The 17256-nt window shown below is 42.6% G+C and overlaps 1 protein-coding gene across 1 annotated transcript in view; it reads left to right on the forward strand.

Annotated features, from left to right (window-relative positions):
• Positions 1-376: 376 nt before the first annotated feature.
• Positions 377-17256, forward strand: part of LOC310854671 (transmembrane protein 266-like) — a gene marked incomplete at both ends in the record, with an annotated part of 166648 nt that continues 149768 nt past the window's right edge. The window contains 3 exons of the mRNA XM_083759346.1: positions 377-510; positions 5437-5481; positions 6566-6757. Coding sequence (XP_083615472.1) covers positions 377-510; positions 5437-5481; positions 6566-6757 — 371 coding nt within the window. The remainder of the gene's footprint in view (positions 511-5436; positions 5482-6565; positions 6758-17256) is intronic.

Consider the following 17256-nt stretch of genomic DNA (forward strand, 5'->3'; position numbering starts at 1 on the left):
TTTTTACAATGTTTTTTAAAACGCCCTCTCTTTTTTTATAATGGGAGAATTGGCACTCAGAGCCTAAACTGGTGACCACCAGGTGGCACTAGCTACCGTCCCATCGCCTGAAGGGATGCGATGCTCTGATTGGTTCAGAAACTTCAGAGCGGTGTTTCAAGCTGAAACCGTCTGAAACTTAAAAATAAAATGCCCACCATTTCCGTTTCCCTATAGCTTTAAGTATAATTTGAAGCCAATAGTTTTGTAATTTTACTTAGATAACATTTTGAATATAGCCCTTTTGTAAATAGTGTTTCTACATTGCTAGTTTTAGGGGAGTACATCTTCCAGCAGGGTTGAAACACATGGGCAGATCAGTGGTTGTTGTGCTGGCATGCGTCCAGACCAGGGCACTGTGCTCCATCTCTGCATGCAGGAGAGCAGTGCTGGGTCTGGGGGAGGAGAGGGCTCTGGACAGAGAGCAGTGCTGGGTCTGGGGGAGGAGAGGGCTCTGGACAGCTTGGCTATGTCACGAATGGTTACGTGCTCCGCCTTCGTCCAAGTCGGGCAGAAACATCTTATCTCCATATTTTAACTTTTTGTGTTACTTTCGTAAATTTATGTCCTACTTGATCATTACACTACAGCATCACACACACACACACAAAACAGCAAGCTCGAAACGGTGTGCGAGACATTTTGAGCTTGTCGATATGTTGTTATTTCTTTATTTGAATCCTGAAAAGCAGTTTTTGGACATAATGGGTGCCATTTTGAAGATCCGTTTTACAATGGGGTAATACATAAATTGCCCTCGCTCTGCGCACAATCGTATTATGAAAGGCATATCGGCCCGTGTTGAACGCACACACATATGGCATACGGCGTTCCTGAATATTTTAGCATTGTGGGAGTGTCCATATGTTAATTATTTTCGCTTTGCGCAATTTGCTATTAAGCCCCTTGACCTAAAAACACTCAGCGCATAACGATTAGACGTGGGTCTGACCACCTCATAAACGCAAAAAGCACTGTTTGATTTTACACTTGAGCGGCTCTGGGAGGCTGCTGGAGTGTTGCCATGTCTGTTTATTATAAGCGGCTTCTTTTTCTGTAAAGTTGCTTGTAAATATTGGTAGTTGTAGCCTACTAGTTGTGGTTGCTTTTCTTGTTTCTAAAGTGGTTATTTGGGCTTTTCTCCTAATGTTGTTTAAACCAGTGATCCTCACACAGCACATTCCCATGTCAAGGATCCCCAGATTAATGCATTTGCCCAACTAAGGACGGCTAATCCAAAAATAAAATTACATTTTTCCAAGCTCACAATGCATCACATTAATTCATTAAAACTATGAACTCTGACTGCAGGGGGATATATATAATGATCATTATAACAATGTGCAAGAACATATTTAAAAAGAAGGAAGAACTTTATATTTGTGGACAATCAAAATATGTTTTTTTATTTTAATGTGGTGTCATTAAAATTAATCTGGATATGGCAGACTCACTATCTAGAAAATAAAAACATGGCACTTCATTTAAAATAGGTTACAGACCCTGTTATATGCGCTTATTTTTATAGACCTATTTACTTGTTTCTATGAGACATGGCAACAGCCTCTTTTTGCGTCTTTTTTTGTAAAATGTTGAGATTAGAAACGGCCATAATTCTTTCATTTCTCAACCTTAAAAATAAATAAAAACATCTCCATAATCCTTGGGAAGTTTGCTTTCATATGCTGTATCACACCCGATTCAAGTCTTCTTCAATAAAATTCTACGAGTGAAGACCATATGGGGCCACAGGCACAGCATTAAGCAGCAGCATTCAACTCATTCCTTCATCATGACTTGAATGAAATAAAATATAATAAACGTTATTTTACTGCGCCGTTTTGCGCAATCCACAGGGTGTCGAAAGCGCTTCTTAACATGCCCAAAATTGCAATATGACATACAACACGCCCCCAGCTCATAAAACTGTAATATTATATGTCATATTATATGAATTGCTTAATGGAGCCCAATATGTCCAAAGACCTCAATTAACCTCATCTGATGAGGTCTGATGTTGCACCACAGAGATCACTGGTAATAACACACCCTGTGGGTCGGGAACCAAACCCGGTGGCAGAATTCTAGCAGTGTGATTACGGTAAATTAAAAGAAAAGCAAACTGAAAACAAATCTCAAAACGAACATTGTGGTTTGTGGTTTGTAGAACTGCTGTTTTTGCTACATTTGTGTGACACTGTACTGTACTAAGATGAAGTAAAGCATTAATTTACCAATGGACAGCAACGATATGCAGCCAACAAAATATCAGTTACGGCCTCCTTGACTGCTACACATGGCGGTATCATGCATCACTTTGACTTTAGAGCCGTGATATGATATAGGAGACAGTACCTATCAGTGATGGAGCGACAGGTGGAGGAAAGTGTGCGGAAAGCCTCAGAAAATGGCTTGAGGTGCACATTTGACCTTTTTAGTCTCATCTCAAACACAGAGCTGTCTACAGGGAAGCCAGTGGTTAAACCCCTCCCCCTATTCTGGGGAGAACATTCGTCCGAAATATCAGAAATCTACAAGCTCACAACATGCTGTGAGCTTTTAGATCTGCTATTTCTAGCAAAGAGATTTGGTTTAGCAGGAAACAACAGCAGACCGAGTTACAGTTGTTACTCAGGTGGACCTGTTTTACTGAGAATAATGGGTTTAAGTGGTTTGAGCACTGTGGTTAAACAGAATGCTCACTCAGACAGGATTTTATTGGGTGCTGAAGCGGAGTTGAATTCAGTCTAAAGGTCAGCTCTACAGAGATGTCAGTCAACGGCACAGAGATAGTGCAGCTCCTGACATAATTCCTCATCTTTGGTTCATCTTCGTCGGCAGTGAGCTGAATGAGAAAACTATTCCCAGAGAGAGATGGCTCCATCGCACACACACCACTTTTTTCTTTGCAGGTCAGGTTTTCTGGAAAACACTTTTCTGGAAGGGGCAAATTCATACACGGAAATATCGTTTGATTTACAATTAATTAATAATGATGAACTCATCATGAATTCCTGGTCCTCACCATTATCTAATGGCAATATTAAATACTTTGTCATGGGCACTATACTTGAATATTTCCATTAGTGATACTTTATACTTCTATTCCAATACATCTCAGATGTATTGTGCATTTTACTCTACTACGATTAGCTTTAGTTGCAAGTTAGTTTGCTGCTTTAGATTAGTATTACAAAACATGCAGTATACCACATAAACAACCAATTAGGCTGTGTTTTATACTTAATCTACTACTACAAGTGCAGCCATAACAGCTTACTTATAAGACTAAACATTGTGGTGTTGCTTTTAATCTGAGTACTTCTACCACTGTGAGTTTTTGTGTGACTTCTGCTCCAAAGTCCTTGTGTTAAGGTTACAGTGTGTTAGAATACAGATCGGAAGATCTCTAGGTGCCTCTCTCGATAAACACGCATGCATCAAGCATGCAAGCACTTGTACTCTGATGAATGATGATGACCTCCAACTGCTCTGTCACTCCTGGTGGCATCAGAGGAACTTTGGCATTGGACCTACAGTATCTCTGTACTTTGTAATGAATGCAGATGTAATGTTTTCACTGATGGATACGGTGGAGTAAAAGAGAAAAAGAGGTTGCGCATCAGCAATGGTTTTCAGTGGAGGCCCAAACCCAAATCCAGTATACATCAAAAAATAGGAATAGTAATCACATTTCCATTTATTTATTGGCACACACCAAAAAGGAACGCTTACGTGTTTCGGCTATGCAGCCACCGAAGGCTGCATAGCCGAAACGCATAAGCGTTCCTTTTTGGTGTGTGCCAATAAAGACTTTGTCCGGCGTTTGTTTAATTTTTGGATGTGCTACCTTTTTGGAGTCTGTCTCCTCTGATAGGTGAAGGTCACCATGGTTTGTGTTTATCTTCATGATGAAGATGATCATTCTAAAAGAGACGAGGAATAGCCACACTGTGGGAAATACATCTCTAAGTTATCTTGAGCAAGACATTTTGGATAATGTGTGCAATAATCAAAGTAATGAAGTTAACCGATTTTCTTTTATCGATAATTTCATCAAACCTTATTTTGGGCATGTTATAATTTCCAAAAATAACTATAGTTAGCATTATAATTCTATGAATGAATGATGACTCACTCGCAGAACATTGCATTATATAATTATAATTAGGGATGTCCCGATACACTTTTTTCGTTCCCGATCCGATCCCGATACCACAATTTCTGTGTTAGCCGATATAGAAATCCGATACCAGTGTTCTGATCTCGTGTTGTGTTTATAGCTATCTAGCTGTATACCTCGTGTTGTGTTCATAGCAGACTCCTCACTCTTATGTGCACTTGCAGTTTGGGCAACTCCAAAGCAAACTCCACATGCCCCAACATTTTATTTACCTGCCATAGTGTCAACCTCTTACCCCTGTGTCGGATCGGTGGTTAGACTAAAAACAATATTAAATGGAGTGAAAGAGTTCCATTTATTCCAAGTATTCAAGTGTTTGGTTTCATTTGGTTTAACACTTTACAGTTCTGCGGTTCACATAACGTTTGTCAATGTTGTATCATTAAACATAATAGTACAATAAATTCTTCCATTTTACACTTTCTCTTACATAACTCATAGTATCTCCATGTACCACTAGGGGTACACATACTGTACCCCCATTTGAGAACCACTGCTCCAAGGGCTGCTTTTAAATTCTTACATTTAAGCCCTCCAGGTCTCCACACCAAGAGTGAGAAAAATTGTTCTAAATCAATGGGACGGCCCCGGGCGGCTAGTTTAGCGGTCCGGGCACCTAGGCTGCTAAGCCAGCCTGGCGGCGTGTTGCGGGTTCGACTCCCAATCCCGACGACCTTTGCTGTGTGTGTCCCCCCATCTCTCTCCCTATTTCCTGTCACCATACTGTACAGTGTACTATCAAATAAAGGCAGAAAAAGCCCAAAAATATATATTTAAAAAATATATCAAACTCACGTTGTTTACAGAAACGTATCGTTCATCAGTGCGGATGCTCACATTATTTTCCTTCTAGTTATCTCTATATATCATTCTGTGGGCAGGCTTGCTGTCCACAGGGAAAGCTGGTATTGCCAACTGTCAATGCAGTGCCCTGCCACAACTTTCACTAAATGATGCTTCAAAAACAATGCCTATAGTATGAACGTGTCAGAGCTCAACATCTGTGGTGCAAGTCACTGTCTGAGATGTAATGCAACGAAACTGCTGCCATTTACTTAATCGAAGTAGGTGAACAACAACTTGTCACTTTGATGGCTGATGTGACAGCTAGCATTAATTTACAACAGTAATCGCCCTTATTTTTGCTATTCTGCAGAATTCTGCAGAAATTCATGTATTGTCTTATCAAGATGCTGCTTGTTTTCTGCTTCTAGCTCTCATGTCTGCATCCCTCTGAAAGAAAAGGAAAACATGTACAGGTATAAAAATAAAAACTTCTGCAAAGGAGACATAAAGGATATACTCCCTGATCCTTGTTCCAAGTGACTTGGGGAGCCTCCTCTCTCCTCCTCGCTCATGGCTCCTCCAAAAGCAAATTGGGATGTGTACAATCTGGAGGAGAGGACAGTTGGAGTCTGTTTCTGGTCACTCCAACCTTCCGTCGGCCCTGGAGTTCCCAGGGATCAGCCGGACATTGAGCAGCTTGCTGCTATATAACTGGGCTATTCTATTTTTGGGAAGAGATTTGGGGCTCCATCTCGCGCCAGGAGCCCTAGGATCATTTTGGGATTTAGACTAGTATTGTGTAAGAGCTAGGTGTTCCCCCAGAAAAAATGCTATCTTGTGCCACATATCCTTAAAACACCTCCACTATACCATTACATTATGCATAGGTGTGGTTTGGGCGTTACCTCGCTCTATTCTTGTTGGTGCAATTTTTTGTCTCTCTCACCCTCTTCCTATCGTCTCATTTATTTATCCTATTGCCCACTTCTCCCCTCTGCCCCCTATCCTCTGTCCCCCTCCATTCCCGGGTTTGAGGGGAGAGTGTGCACGGAGGGAGGGGGGTGGGGGGGTTCTACTCAGCTGACAAAGGGAGGGAGAGGCGTGGTGCGACGTCACAGAAGCTCACAATGCTGCATGTGTGTTGTAGACCCACTCTTTTCTGCTGTTTACAATCTGGGAAAACAAAGGAAAAACAGCGTCCTCTTTTCCTTTGAATTTGCAACAGTCTGTCTCGAGGGACTATGCCGTTCATAAATTAAGCCTTGATTTGTTGATATGATCGATCAGTCCATGAAGCAAGCCAGTTGTTCCATGAATATACACCTCGCTTGAGCAGCATTCTGGATTCAGCATTCAGCATTCTATTGAACAAGATTGATCAAAGTCATTGATCAAATGTCTAGCACTTTAATAATAACAAGATGAACGATGAAGATTTAACGACAAAAAATTGTGACTGTCATCTTCAACTATTTATTCAAGCGTGTGTGTGTGTGTGTGTGTGTGTGTGTGTGTGTGTGTGTGTGTGCGCGTGCGTGCGTGCGTGCGTGCGTCCAGAGGGGTGGAGCAGGTGGGGGTATCGGACCTGGAGATCATCTCTCAGCCGGTGGAGGAGAAGGCCTATGCCAGGTCAGTGCCGGTGCAGCTGGTGAGCTTTGGCTACCGAGACCTTCCTCTGGCAGCGTTGGACCTGTCCCTGGCCGGATCCCAGCTGCTCTCCAACGCAGACGACGAGGAGAACAGAGAGGGGTGAGTGAGCCGCCGCTGGACCTCATGCATTTACAACAGCGGTTTTCAACCTGTTTAATGTCGAGGCCCATTATTTATTCTGCATTTGAGCCACAGACCACCATTTAGCCTCTCAGACCCCAACATTTTAATAGTTTGGCATTGATGGTGTCCACAATTCCATGCTGTATTGATTAGGAGAGTTAACAGGCAAACGTTGATCAAAATAACAATTATTCTACATTTCTCTAAATTGTGTAGACTTCTTGTAAATTAAGCGATGCAGATGTTTAACAATAAGTTAAACATCCAAATGGACCCATAAGGGTCCATTCAGAAAAAGTGCACATGGCAGAGAACGAACAGCAGGATCTGTTTACATAATTATTTAAAGGACCACTTCACCACTTTTCAACATTTCTTCATATAATTGGTCCTCACTATTGTTCATGATAAAATACCACAATTTTGTTCTACTCTGTCTGTGTCTCATAGGAGGGCTATGGCCGGTTCAGAAACCATTTTCGCATGGCAACTTTTCAGGAATAGAAAGCCTGCCGTTTCTATTAGCTTGGATTCCCCATCGATGATGTCACTGGTGGACGGGTTTCTGAACTGCCCACAGCCCTCCTATATGAGACACAGACTGAGTAGATTTGTTTTTGCTTTTTATCATGATCATTAGTGAGGAATTATATGAAGAGAGGTATATTGCTGTGTATAAATGGACTTCAACATGAGTTGTGTACTGAATCATATTTTATCACCAGTAGCTCCTTGTACACTAATGTACAGTATATATCAGCAAATACTTATTGTTGAGAAGATGAAGTGCTCTGTCACAGCACACCCTTTAAATCTGTGTATTGATCTGCTCATTTTATGTATTTATCTTTCATTCAGCAATTGAGCCCTATTTAAAAAATAGTGTCAATAACTGATCTACAAGTGCTCGTCGCAACATAATTATTGTGAGCTTGTAGATCAGATTTTTTTCTATTTGTAGAAATGTTTTTGTAAGTAGTCTTTGTAAATAGAGATATGCATTGGAAAAGTGTATTCGCCTCGTTGGGAAAGTGTATTCGCCTCGTTGGGAAAGTGTATTCGCCTCGTTGGGAAAGTGTATTCGCCTCGTTGGGAAAGTGTATTCGCCTCGTTGGGAAAGTGTATTCGCCTCGTTGGGAAAGTGTATTCGCCTTGTTTCACACAATATCCTGACAGTGCCGGGATTGCAACCTTTCGTGGGCCAAACCCGTGGATGTGCTGTTGTGCTCCTGATGTGTCTGTGTCAGCTAAATTCTGATGACAACGTGCAATTTTGACTAATGACAGCCAACAAAGGATGTGTCTCTTGTCTTATTTGGTGAAGCGTGTAGATTGCATAGGATGCACACAATCATAACATGCTGTTCTTGTAGAGGGTTGGTCCTTTTCATTAGTCAGGCGTTTTAATCATTTCAACCAGATTTACTTCCGCTGCTGTGTCAAACTTCTGAACCCGGCACTTACACTGCCGAAAAACATTAGGCCTGTTGATTTGTTTGTTTGCTTTCTTTTCTTTTCCCCTTTTTTGTTTAAATTCAATAGTTTTTTCTACTCTCAGTTAAATCAATAACCCACTTTTTTGACGTGCAAGGACTTCCTTCGACTTAGAGCACCTGTGAACTCCCATGAAACAATACATGATTGTGTGTAAGATGTGATGGCATGCAGCCAACTGGGATTTTAATTAATTCAACTGATTCAGGGTGTTTCTCTCATAGTGATTGGAAAGTGACTGTAATCAGCCACACTAATAGAGAAGGAAGGAGTATGTTGCTTATGTGTGCCTTCTTCTAGCACAGCATTGTGCAGTTGCCTCCACACACTATGCACATATATAATGCATGCCATGGGAAATCCAATACACTATACATTTGATGTTTGCAACTTTCATATTTACTGTACACTTAGTGCTCCTCTGTGATATACCTACTGTATGTCACATTTGTCCAGTTCCACAGTGCATGCGTAGACATAGACACGCTGTTCCAACGAAAAACGAAAAATCATGCGTGCCCATAAATGGTAAAGCGCCTTTATCCAAGGCGCTTTACATAGCTTGTGCTTTACATTCACCCATTCACACACACATTCATACACCGATGGCGGCGGAAACCTTTGCAGGGCACCAACCAGCACATCAGGAGCAATTAGGGGTTCAGTGTCTTGCTCAAGGGCACTTCGACACTAACTCTGGGGGAGCACGGGTTCGATATGACAACCTTGCAGTTACAATCCAGCCACTATGCCCCATCGCACTACAGCTTCAGAAACAAGTCATCATTATGTCAACATCAGTAGAATAGTTCTCAAACTCAAGATTTTTGAAACAATAAAAAAAAAAATCAGATGTACAAGCTTACTTATGTCGCACCACCGATCTGTGCATTTGCCTCCATATACTGTCCATCTCCATTATGCACATTTGACGGGACCGCTGCATATCCGTTAAGCAATGAATACAGTAGTTCTAGTCTTACCATAACATCCCACTGCCGACTTGACCAATATGCCCATATTCGATTCGCTGTGTCAGTGCTGACGCCGTCTGACATCATGCCCTTGTCGGGGCTCCCACCCACCAGGCGCCCACCCATTAGGGCAGTGGTCCACCCTCCCACCACCTAGTGCCCACCCATTAGGGCAGTGGTCCACCCTCCCACCACCTAGTGCCCACCCATTAGGGCAGTGGTCCACCCTCCCACCACCTAGTGCCCACCCATTAGGGCAGTGGTCCACCCTCCCACCACCTAGTGCCCACCCATTAGGGCAGTGGTCCACCCTCCCACCCACCAGGCGCCCACCCATTAGGGCAGTGGTCCACCCTCCCACCACCTAGTGCCCACCCATTAGGGCAGTGGTCCACCCTCCCACCCACCAGGCGCCCACCCATTAGGGCAGTGGTCCACCCTCCCACCACCTAGTGCCCACCCATTAGGGCAGTGGTCCACCCTCCCACCACCTAGTGCCCACCCATTAGGGCAGTGGTCCACTCTCCCACCACCTAGTGCCCACCCATTAGGGCAGTGGTCCACTCTCCCACCACCTAGTGCCCACCCATTAGGGCAGTGGTCCACTCTCCCACCACCTAGTGCCCACCCATTAGGGCAGTGGTCCACCCTCCCACCACCTAGTGCCCACCCATTAGGGCAGTGGTCCACCCTCCCACCACCTAGTGCCCACCCATTAGGGCAGTGGTCCACTCTCCCACCACCTAGTGCCCACCCATTAGGGCAGTGGTCCACCCTCCCACCACCCATTAGGCAATTGTTATAGGATAGGATAAAAGCCAGTGGTGTACTGTACTGTATGTAGTCTACCCATAATGTATATTCCCTATACATACTTACGTAGTATGACGTAAAAAGCATATACTGTCTGCTAATCATTTCACCAGTCTACAGCACTGATAACAGCTTCACAGAACCAATGGAAAGACTTTAGTGTGCCGTGGTCCTTGTTATTGGAACGGTATCAGGATTGGTTTTCAACGCAGTGGGTGTGGCTTTGTTAGCACTGGTTTTCTCCACTGTTCAATTAATACACATGTCCCCAGACACAGGACTAGAATAGATCCAATCAGATCAGAGAACAACCCAACGACCACTTATACTAAGTTGCATGAAAAATCACACAATAACAGCTGATCGGGGGCACGGTGGCACAGTTGGTAGTGCTGTCGCCTCACAGCTAGAAGGTCCTGGGTTCGATTCCCGCTCGGGGCACTGTGGGTGCTGGCGGCGTGTTTCCTCCTCCGCGTCATCAGTGCCCATACCCGAAGGCGGGGTTGGCGAAAGGGCCTTTCTGTGTGGAGTTTGCATGTTCTCCCCGTGTCCCCTAGGGTAGGTACCCTCACAAAAACATGCAGTAATCCTGGTCTCTAAACTGCCTCCCCCTGGCCAGCCGGGACACTGATGGAGGGGAAAGAAACTGGTTGGAATAACGTGTTCCTTCCACGCGCTACGTCCAACCAGGGAAACTCCCCCCTGTCAGGTGTAAAGGAGCAACTTGGACACTCAAGCATGAAGGAAGCATGAGTTAAGTCCGTTGCTCTCCCTAGGTTGGCGGAGGGTGTGTAGAGCCCAGGATCACATCACAGGATGATTGACACAGGGGTGAAAAATGGGTTACAAAATCATGGGACAAAAAATATAAAATAAAAAATAAAATAAAAACAATAACAGCTGATCTAGCTGATCTTGTGAGTTTGTAGATTTGTTATTTTTTATGTTTTGAGAATGTTCACCTTACAATGACATGCCAAAATGGACGCCATGTTCAAAGTCGTATTAGAGATGGCTGAGGTGACAAAAAAAACAACTATAACATGATATTTTTTAGGAGTTCACTGCATTGCATATAGGAGTAGATGTGACATGTACAGTATAGAGAAGTGTCTACAGTTTGTAGACACAAACATAATTAAGCATAGACACACGTGCATGCACGCATGCACAAACGTCCCATATTATACACGATAACCATCAATCAGCTATTAAGTGTCTCCCTAAGCCCTTGACCCGCTGTCACCCCAGTTCTACATAATGTCCATTTATCATCAGATGACACCCCCTGGCTTGTCCAGCATCCATATGCTAACTACAATCAATTAATCACTTCCATCTGAATATCCGCCTGCCGTCCTCCCTCCGTCTCTGTGGGACAATTATAGCCAGTGGCGCTGCTCGAGTACTGTACTTAAGTGCAATTTTGACGTAGGCTACTTTTACTTTGCCTGCCTGAGTATTTCCACTTTTCTAGTTTGCTATACTTTATACACCTACTCCTCTACATCTTTGAGGCAGATATCATCCTACTCCAGCCCCACTACAATTATTTGGCTTTAGTTTAGTACGAGTTACTTTGCAGATTATTAATTGAATAAAATCACACCTGTGTGAAGTGAGGGGCGCTCTTATCATCGTACATCATCATGGCGTAAAATAGACACAATTTGCTCAAACACTATGACGTAAAATTCTCCATTCATTGTCAATGGGAATTTAATGTTCGTGTATGACAAAGTTTGTGGACAGACACCAAAAGCTGGATACGTATATTAATTGCTCAGTCATAAATTTTGCCCTATTTAATACTTTATACAGATACCAGTATTCAAAGGAATAGACAATCTACAAGCTCACAATGTGTCACACCGTGGCACGTTGAGAGCTTAGCATGTATATCGGTGTGTGAAATTGGGCATTCTGCACTATTTACTTTTTTGATGCCTCTTTTATTCAAGTAAAACTTTGAAGTACAGTAGAGTATTTCAACATTGTGGTATTGCTACTGTAACAGCCTCTAGCTGTCACAGCTGCACACCCCAATAATACAGCATGTGCTATGTCATCATAATCACTCACCAACTGTGAAACACTCTGCTCAGCCCTAAAACTTCTACAAGTTCTGATTAAGCACTTATTATTACAATTGCTGTAAACATTTAAATCTTTGCCACATAGTTAAACCACAGTGGTCATTTGTATACACTTTCAGTGTTATAAATGTTTTTTTCACTGCTTACAGTATACGTGTGCCTGAGAATCACCATTGTCTGCAACTGCAACTTGGAAGGTCACGGCAGCAACACTTAGTTTGTCTGAATTTACGGCAAAAATAATATTGTGTAAAATAACCCAATGCAGGTGCTATATACAGTAGCACCAAAATATGTTCCCCTGTGATTATGAGCCAGTACAATATTAATATTCAGTACAATATTAGTTTAGTTACCATTAGATTCTTTGGCAGATAGATAGACAGTATCCAGTGGTTTTACTGTGTGGGTGCCTGTGGAGCACGATGGTCCATGTAACTTTGAAGGTCACTGCAACACACAGTGTGTCGGCAAAAATAAACTGGAATAAATCGTGTACAGTTTTAGAAATGTGTTTTCACATAATTCAAAAGGATACAGGCAGCTGCCCGCTGTATGAATAATATCCTCAGTGTTCGCTGCAATTTAGGCATTTAGCAGGCACTCTTATCCAGGGCATAAACAAGGGAAATAATCATATAAATTGAGTCTAGAGAGAACAATGTGGTGCCTCACAAAAAGTTAAAACAAAAGTAAACAATGAACCAAGCATCTGTCTAAACAACATGTTGTACATTTGAAACTATCAAGTCTACCAAGTAGACAATGAACCTAGCATCAGTCTCAGTATGCTATCTACATTAAAGTTAAATTTTTTCAAAAATCACCGGTCTGTCTATTTTTCCAAAGAAATTCAATCTACCGTAATTTCCGGACTATAAGCCGCGACTTTTTACCCATGATTTGAACCCTGCGGCTTATACAACGGTGCGGCTAATCTATGGATTTTTACAGCTAACGCAGAGCCATCTAAGGCTCTGAGCTAACGTAACGGCCACTAGGGGGCCACCTGCGGCTTATAGTCCGGTGCGGCTTGTATACGTACATATTTGGGATTTTCCCTAAATTTGGCTGGTGCGGCTTATATTCAGGTGCGCCTTATAGTCCGGAAATTACGGTAAATCTGCAAAGCAACTATAAACTAAAATTGTCAAATAATTGTGATGGAGAAAAAATATTTATATAATATATATATATAATATAAAATATTTGCTCCTGAGATGTTATGGAGTTGATCTTATGACATGACAAAATGTAATTTCTGTACCTCAAAATCAAAGTACAGCACTCTTAGATACTTTCTACCACTGGCCCCTTGCGATGTCGTCTAAACAGCATGCTAACTAAATAACATTTGTGGTCGAGAAGAAACAAAAAAAAAACATGAGAACAAGTGAACAAGATATTCTGTATGTCTGCATACAGTATTGGTCAGTCGTTATAGCATCAGCCAGTATTATAGCAGTCTACAGGGCAAAACACAGTGCTTGTTTATCACATTCAGCATGGATACATCATGCAGTGCTGGTCTGGCATATGGATAATGTATGAGGTCATGGAGTGCAGGTCTAGCATATGGACAGTGTATGCGGTCATTTGTACAGATGTCCTTATGTTATGATTAGTCACAATATTAGCAGTTTGTATTTTTTCCTGTTCAAACTTGCCCATCCAAGCCATCCTGTCCAGCCGTAGTGACTCAAACGTGGGTCTGACTGTGAACTCGCAGTTGGATAGACACAAACACCATAAGCCTTAGACCAGCATCCAACACGCACACACACACACGCACACACACACACACACACACACACACACACACACACACGCACACACACACACACACACGCACACACACACGCACACACGCACGCACGCACGCATGCACGCACGCATACACGCACATTTATAAAAGCATGCACTCGTTTACGCACCATACGCACATAAGCACGCGCGCGTGTTCGGATGCAGGCATACACTAATGCATGCATGCACACCGTCACGCACACACACACACACACACAGTTAAACTACGGTATCTTCCTTAAATATTTTGCTCGCACACATATGCAGCTAAATGTATATACTTACAGTACATTAACCTCCTGATATACACGCTCACGCACAGACACGACGAGCCGCCTTGTCATCCAAGTGCTCCGTTTGACACCAAATCAGGCCTCAGTCCATTTGGTGCCCTCAGCTCGCCAGAACAGATGGATTCCACAGACACGCCGTCAGCGGTGGCCAGCGCCACGCGGCACGCTGTCACGACCAAACAACAAGCCTCGTTCATCCACAGGTCCTTGTCAAAATCCTGTACCGGTGGTTTTGCTTAGGTAAAATAAGCAATATCACAATGTAGAAATACTCCGTTTTTCGGTTAAAAAAATCACACCCGTGTGAAGTGAGTGGTTCAACTCCGTGTGGGGGTCCCGGGGGGGGGGGGTTCCAGACACACAAATGACAGAGTTAACGACCGTGTGGGGGTCCCCAGGGGTTTACTGTACTGTACTGTACTGTACTGTACTGTACTGTACTGTACTGTACTGTACTGTACTGTACTGTACTGTACTGTACTGTACTGTACTGTACTGTACTGTTAGGCTGCGCAACAGAGACACTTAGTTGTGAAAAACAACCAAAAGCTATTTTCGTGCTCAGACAGACCCAGCCAGCCAGGGACCCAAGGACCCAGGGACACACAAGATAAGATATTATTCACTCTGTGGCTACCTTCTGTACTTCTTTCTAATCTGGAATTTTCAACTAGAGACAAACAGATGCTTTAACAAACACCTCTATAGTTTTGTGTCTCCACCCTCCAGGCAAACGCTTTAGCTAGGTTGCCTAAACACCCTGGTGATGATCAAGTTGAAGAAGACTCTTTAGCCAATAGATTTATCAGCAAGTGGAGTGAAGGTTATTTTAACAGTGGGTTCCATTCATCCTGGCTGCGTTTAATGCGACAGGTCACTATTTCACATTAACCACAGTCATTAGTACAAAATGTCTGCCTGTAAAAACCCTGCCAGCACCCGTTGTAAAACTCATCATTCTGTCCTTTAGCTCTAATGAGATTTGTAACTGTCCCAGAACGAGAGACAGTGGTTTCAGGTATAAACTTAAATTATATAAAATATGGTTTTGGTTGTGCAACATTTATGATCATACTTGGATAAAAAGGTTGATTTCATTATGAATAAATAGAATTTAAGAATGGCAATAAATATGTCAAAAGGTTACATTACAAGGTAAAAATACACAATTTGGAAGGGAGTCACATGATCAGAATGTCACGTCACTCACATGACGTCACCTGTCAGTAAGGGTCAGAGGTTGAACGGACTTCCTGGAGAAAAGTTGTATGTTTTGGGAACGTCAGAGAGAGACGATATTAATCAATCTGCACATGGTTCAAAGGCGCACACGGTACATATTCTTTGTGATTTCATTGTTATGTGTTGTTGTGGATTGTTTAACGTTGCTGTAATGTAGAACTATGGACTTTGTTTGATCATTTGAATGCACATGTGTGGACTCTAATTACTGTTTACAATGTGTACGGACTCAAAAACTGAACAAAATGTCATTGTTTCCTTATTCTAGTTTTCACGGTGTCTTGGTGACTGGAGGAGTTGAAAGTCGCATGACAAATAAAACCAATATCAGACATCTGTATGATGCGTGGACATACTTGAACCTGTACAGCTACAGTGAAAACGTAACGCCCAGCGTGGTTCACCAGAGAAAACGGCATGCCAGCGTGGTCCCAGAGGGATTGAGAGAATGTAACACGGCACGCCAACATTGTTGAAAAGAGACTGACATAAGTGGAACATTACCAACGTGTCGCTGGCTCGCGGACGCAGAGAGAACGTCCAACGAGAGGAAGTATGCTTTGAACAACTGAAGCAGTGGCGCGGTGTCACCAAGAGAGGGCAGCGACGATCCAGCGTACACTACAGCTCCACAAGAGACTTTGTTATCCAAGCGCAAGAACGTGTCGCTGTCTCGCAGACGCAGAAAGAATGTCCGACAAAAGAACTGACAGTCCGCTTTGAACAACTGAAGCTGCAGTGGCGCGGTGTCACCAGGAGAGGGTAGCGTTGATCAGTGTGCACTACAGTTCTACAAGAGACTTGTGTGCGCATCATCGCTACATTACCAAAGCGGAGAGACTGAGAGTGCAAGGTTGCATCATCATCCCAGACGTCAAGGTTTGACAGTGGAAAATAGATCAAGAATAGAACTTTTGTCAAAGAAAAATAACAAACAAAAGGGTCTATATAATAATAATAGCAAGTTATTTGTGCTGTATGGATGTCGTATTGCTATGCATATACTACCTTCTATTTGTATGTGTCTTTGACAGTTCATTAGCATTGATAATTCATGCAGAGTGCATATAGGCTTACAAGGTTTAATATCAGTAATGTATACAGTTTTGGGTTTGATTTGTACTAAGTTGCACTTCAGAGTTTGAGTATTTACAATAAGTTGATGGTATATACAGCAGGTTATAAAACAGAATTATGCCTGGCCAAGAAGATGAGAAAGAAATTGAGTCTCTTCAGAAAGAATATGACAAACTAAAAGAACAACTTGAAACAGAATCTGACGACAAAGAAAGAGAAAGCCTGGAAACACTAATAGGTGAAATTCATGCTAAACTACAAATACTCCAAGTCTCAGAAGAGACCCTTACATCAAAACAAGCCGAAATAAGGAAATCATCTAGAGTGAAAACTTTAACTCCAAAAATGCAGGAGCTGAAACAACAAGAGATTTCCAAAATGGAGGATAAATTCGACTTTGTGTATGAACGTTGGAAAGGAGCTGTGAGAACTGCACGTGTAGGTCTGAAATTCGAGTGCTCTGACAGTGACTTGACTGAATTGATTGACCATGTTGAAGTGTCAGAAAAACTATTGGAAGATGCGTATAATAATATACGAGCACAGTCAGCACCTTCTACTGAGATTAGGAGAAAAATAGACGGCTGCGTGTACCTAACAGGAGACCTGATAGAGCTATTGAAATTACGTCAGAAAGAAGTCGGATTGGAATTTAATGCGGAGGCAGAAATTAAAAGACT

Source organism: Protomyctophum parallelum, assembly GCF_964188405.1.
Source record: "Protomyctophum parallelum genome assembly, chromosome: 2".
NCBI lineage: Eukaryota > Metazoa > Chordata > Actinopteri > Myctophiformes > Myctophidae > Protomyctophum > Protomyctophum parallelum.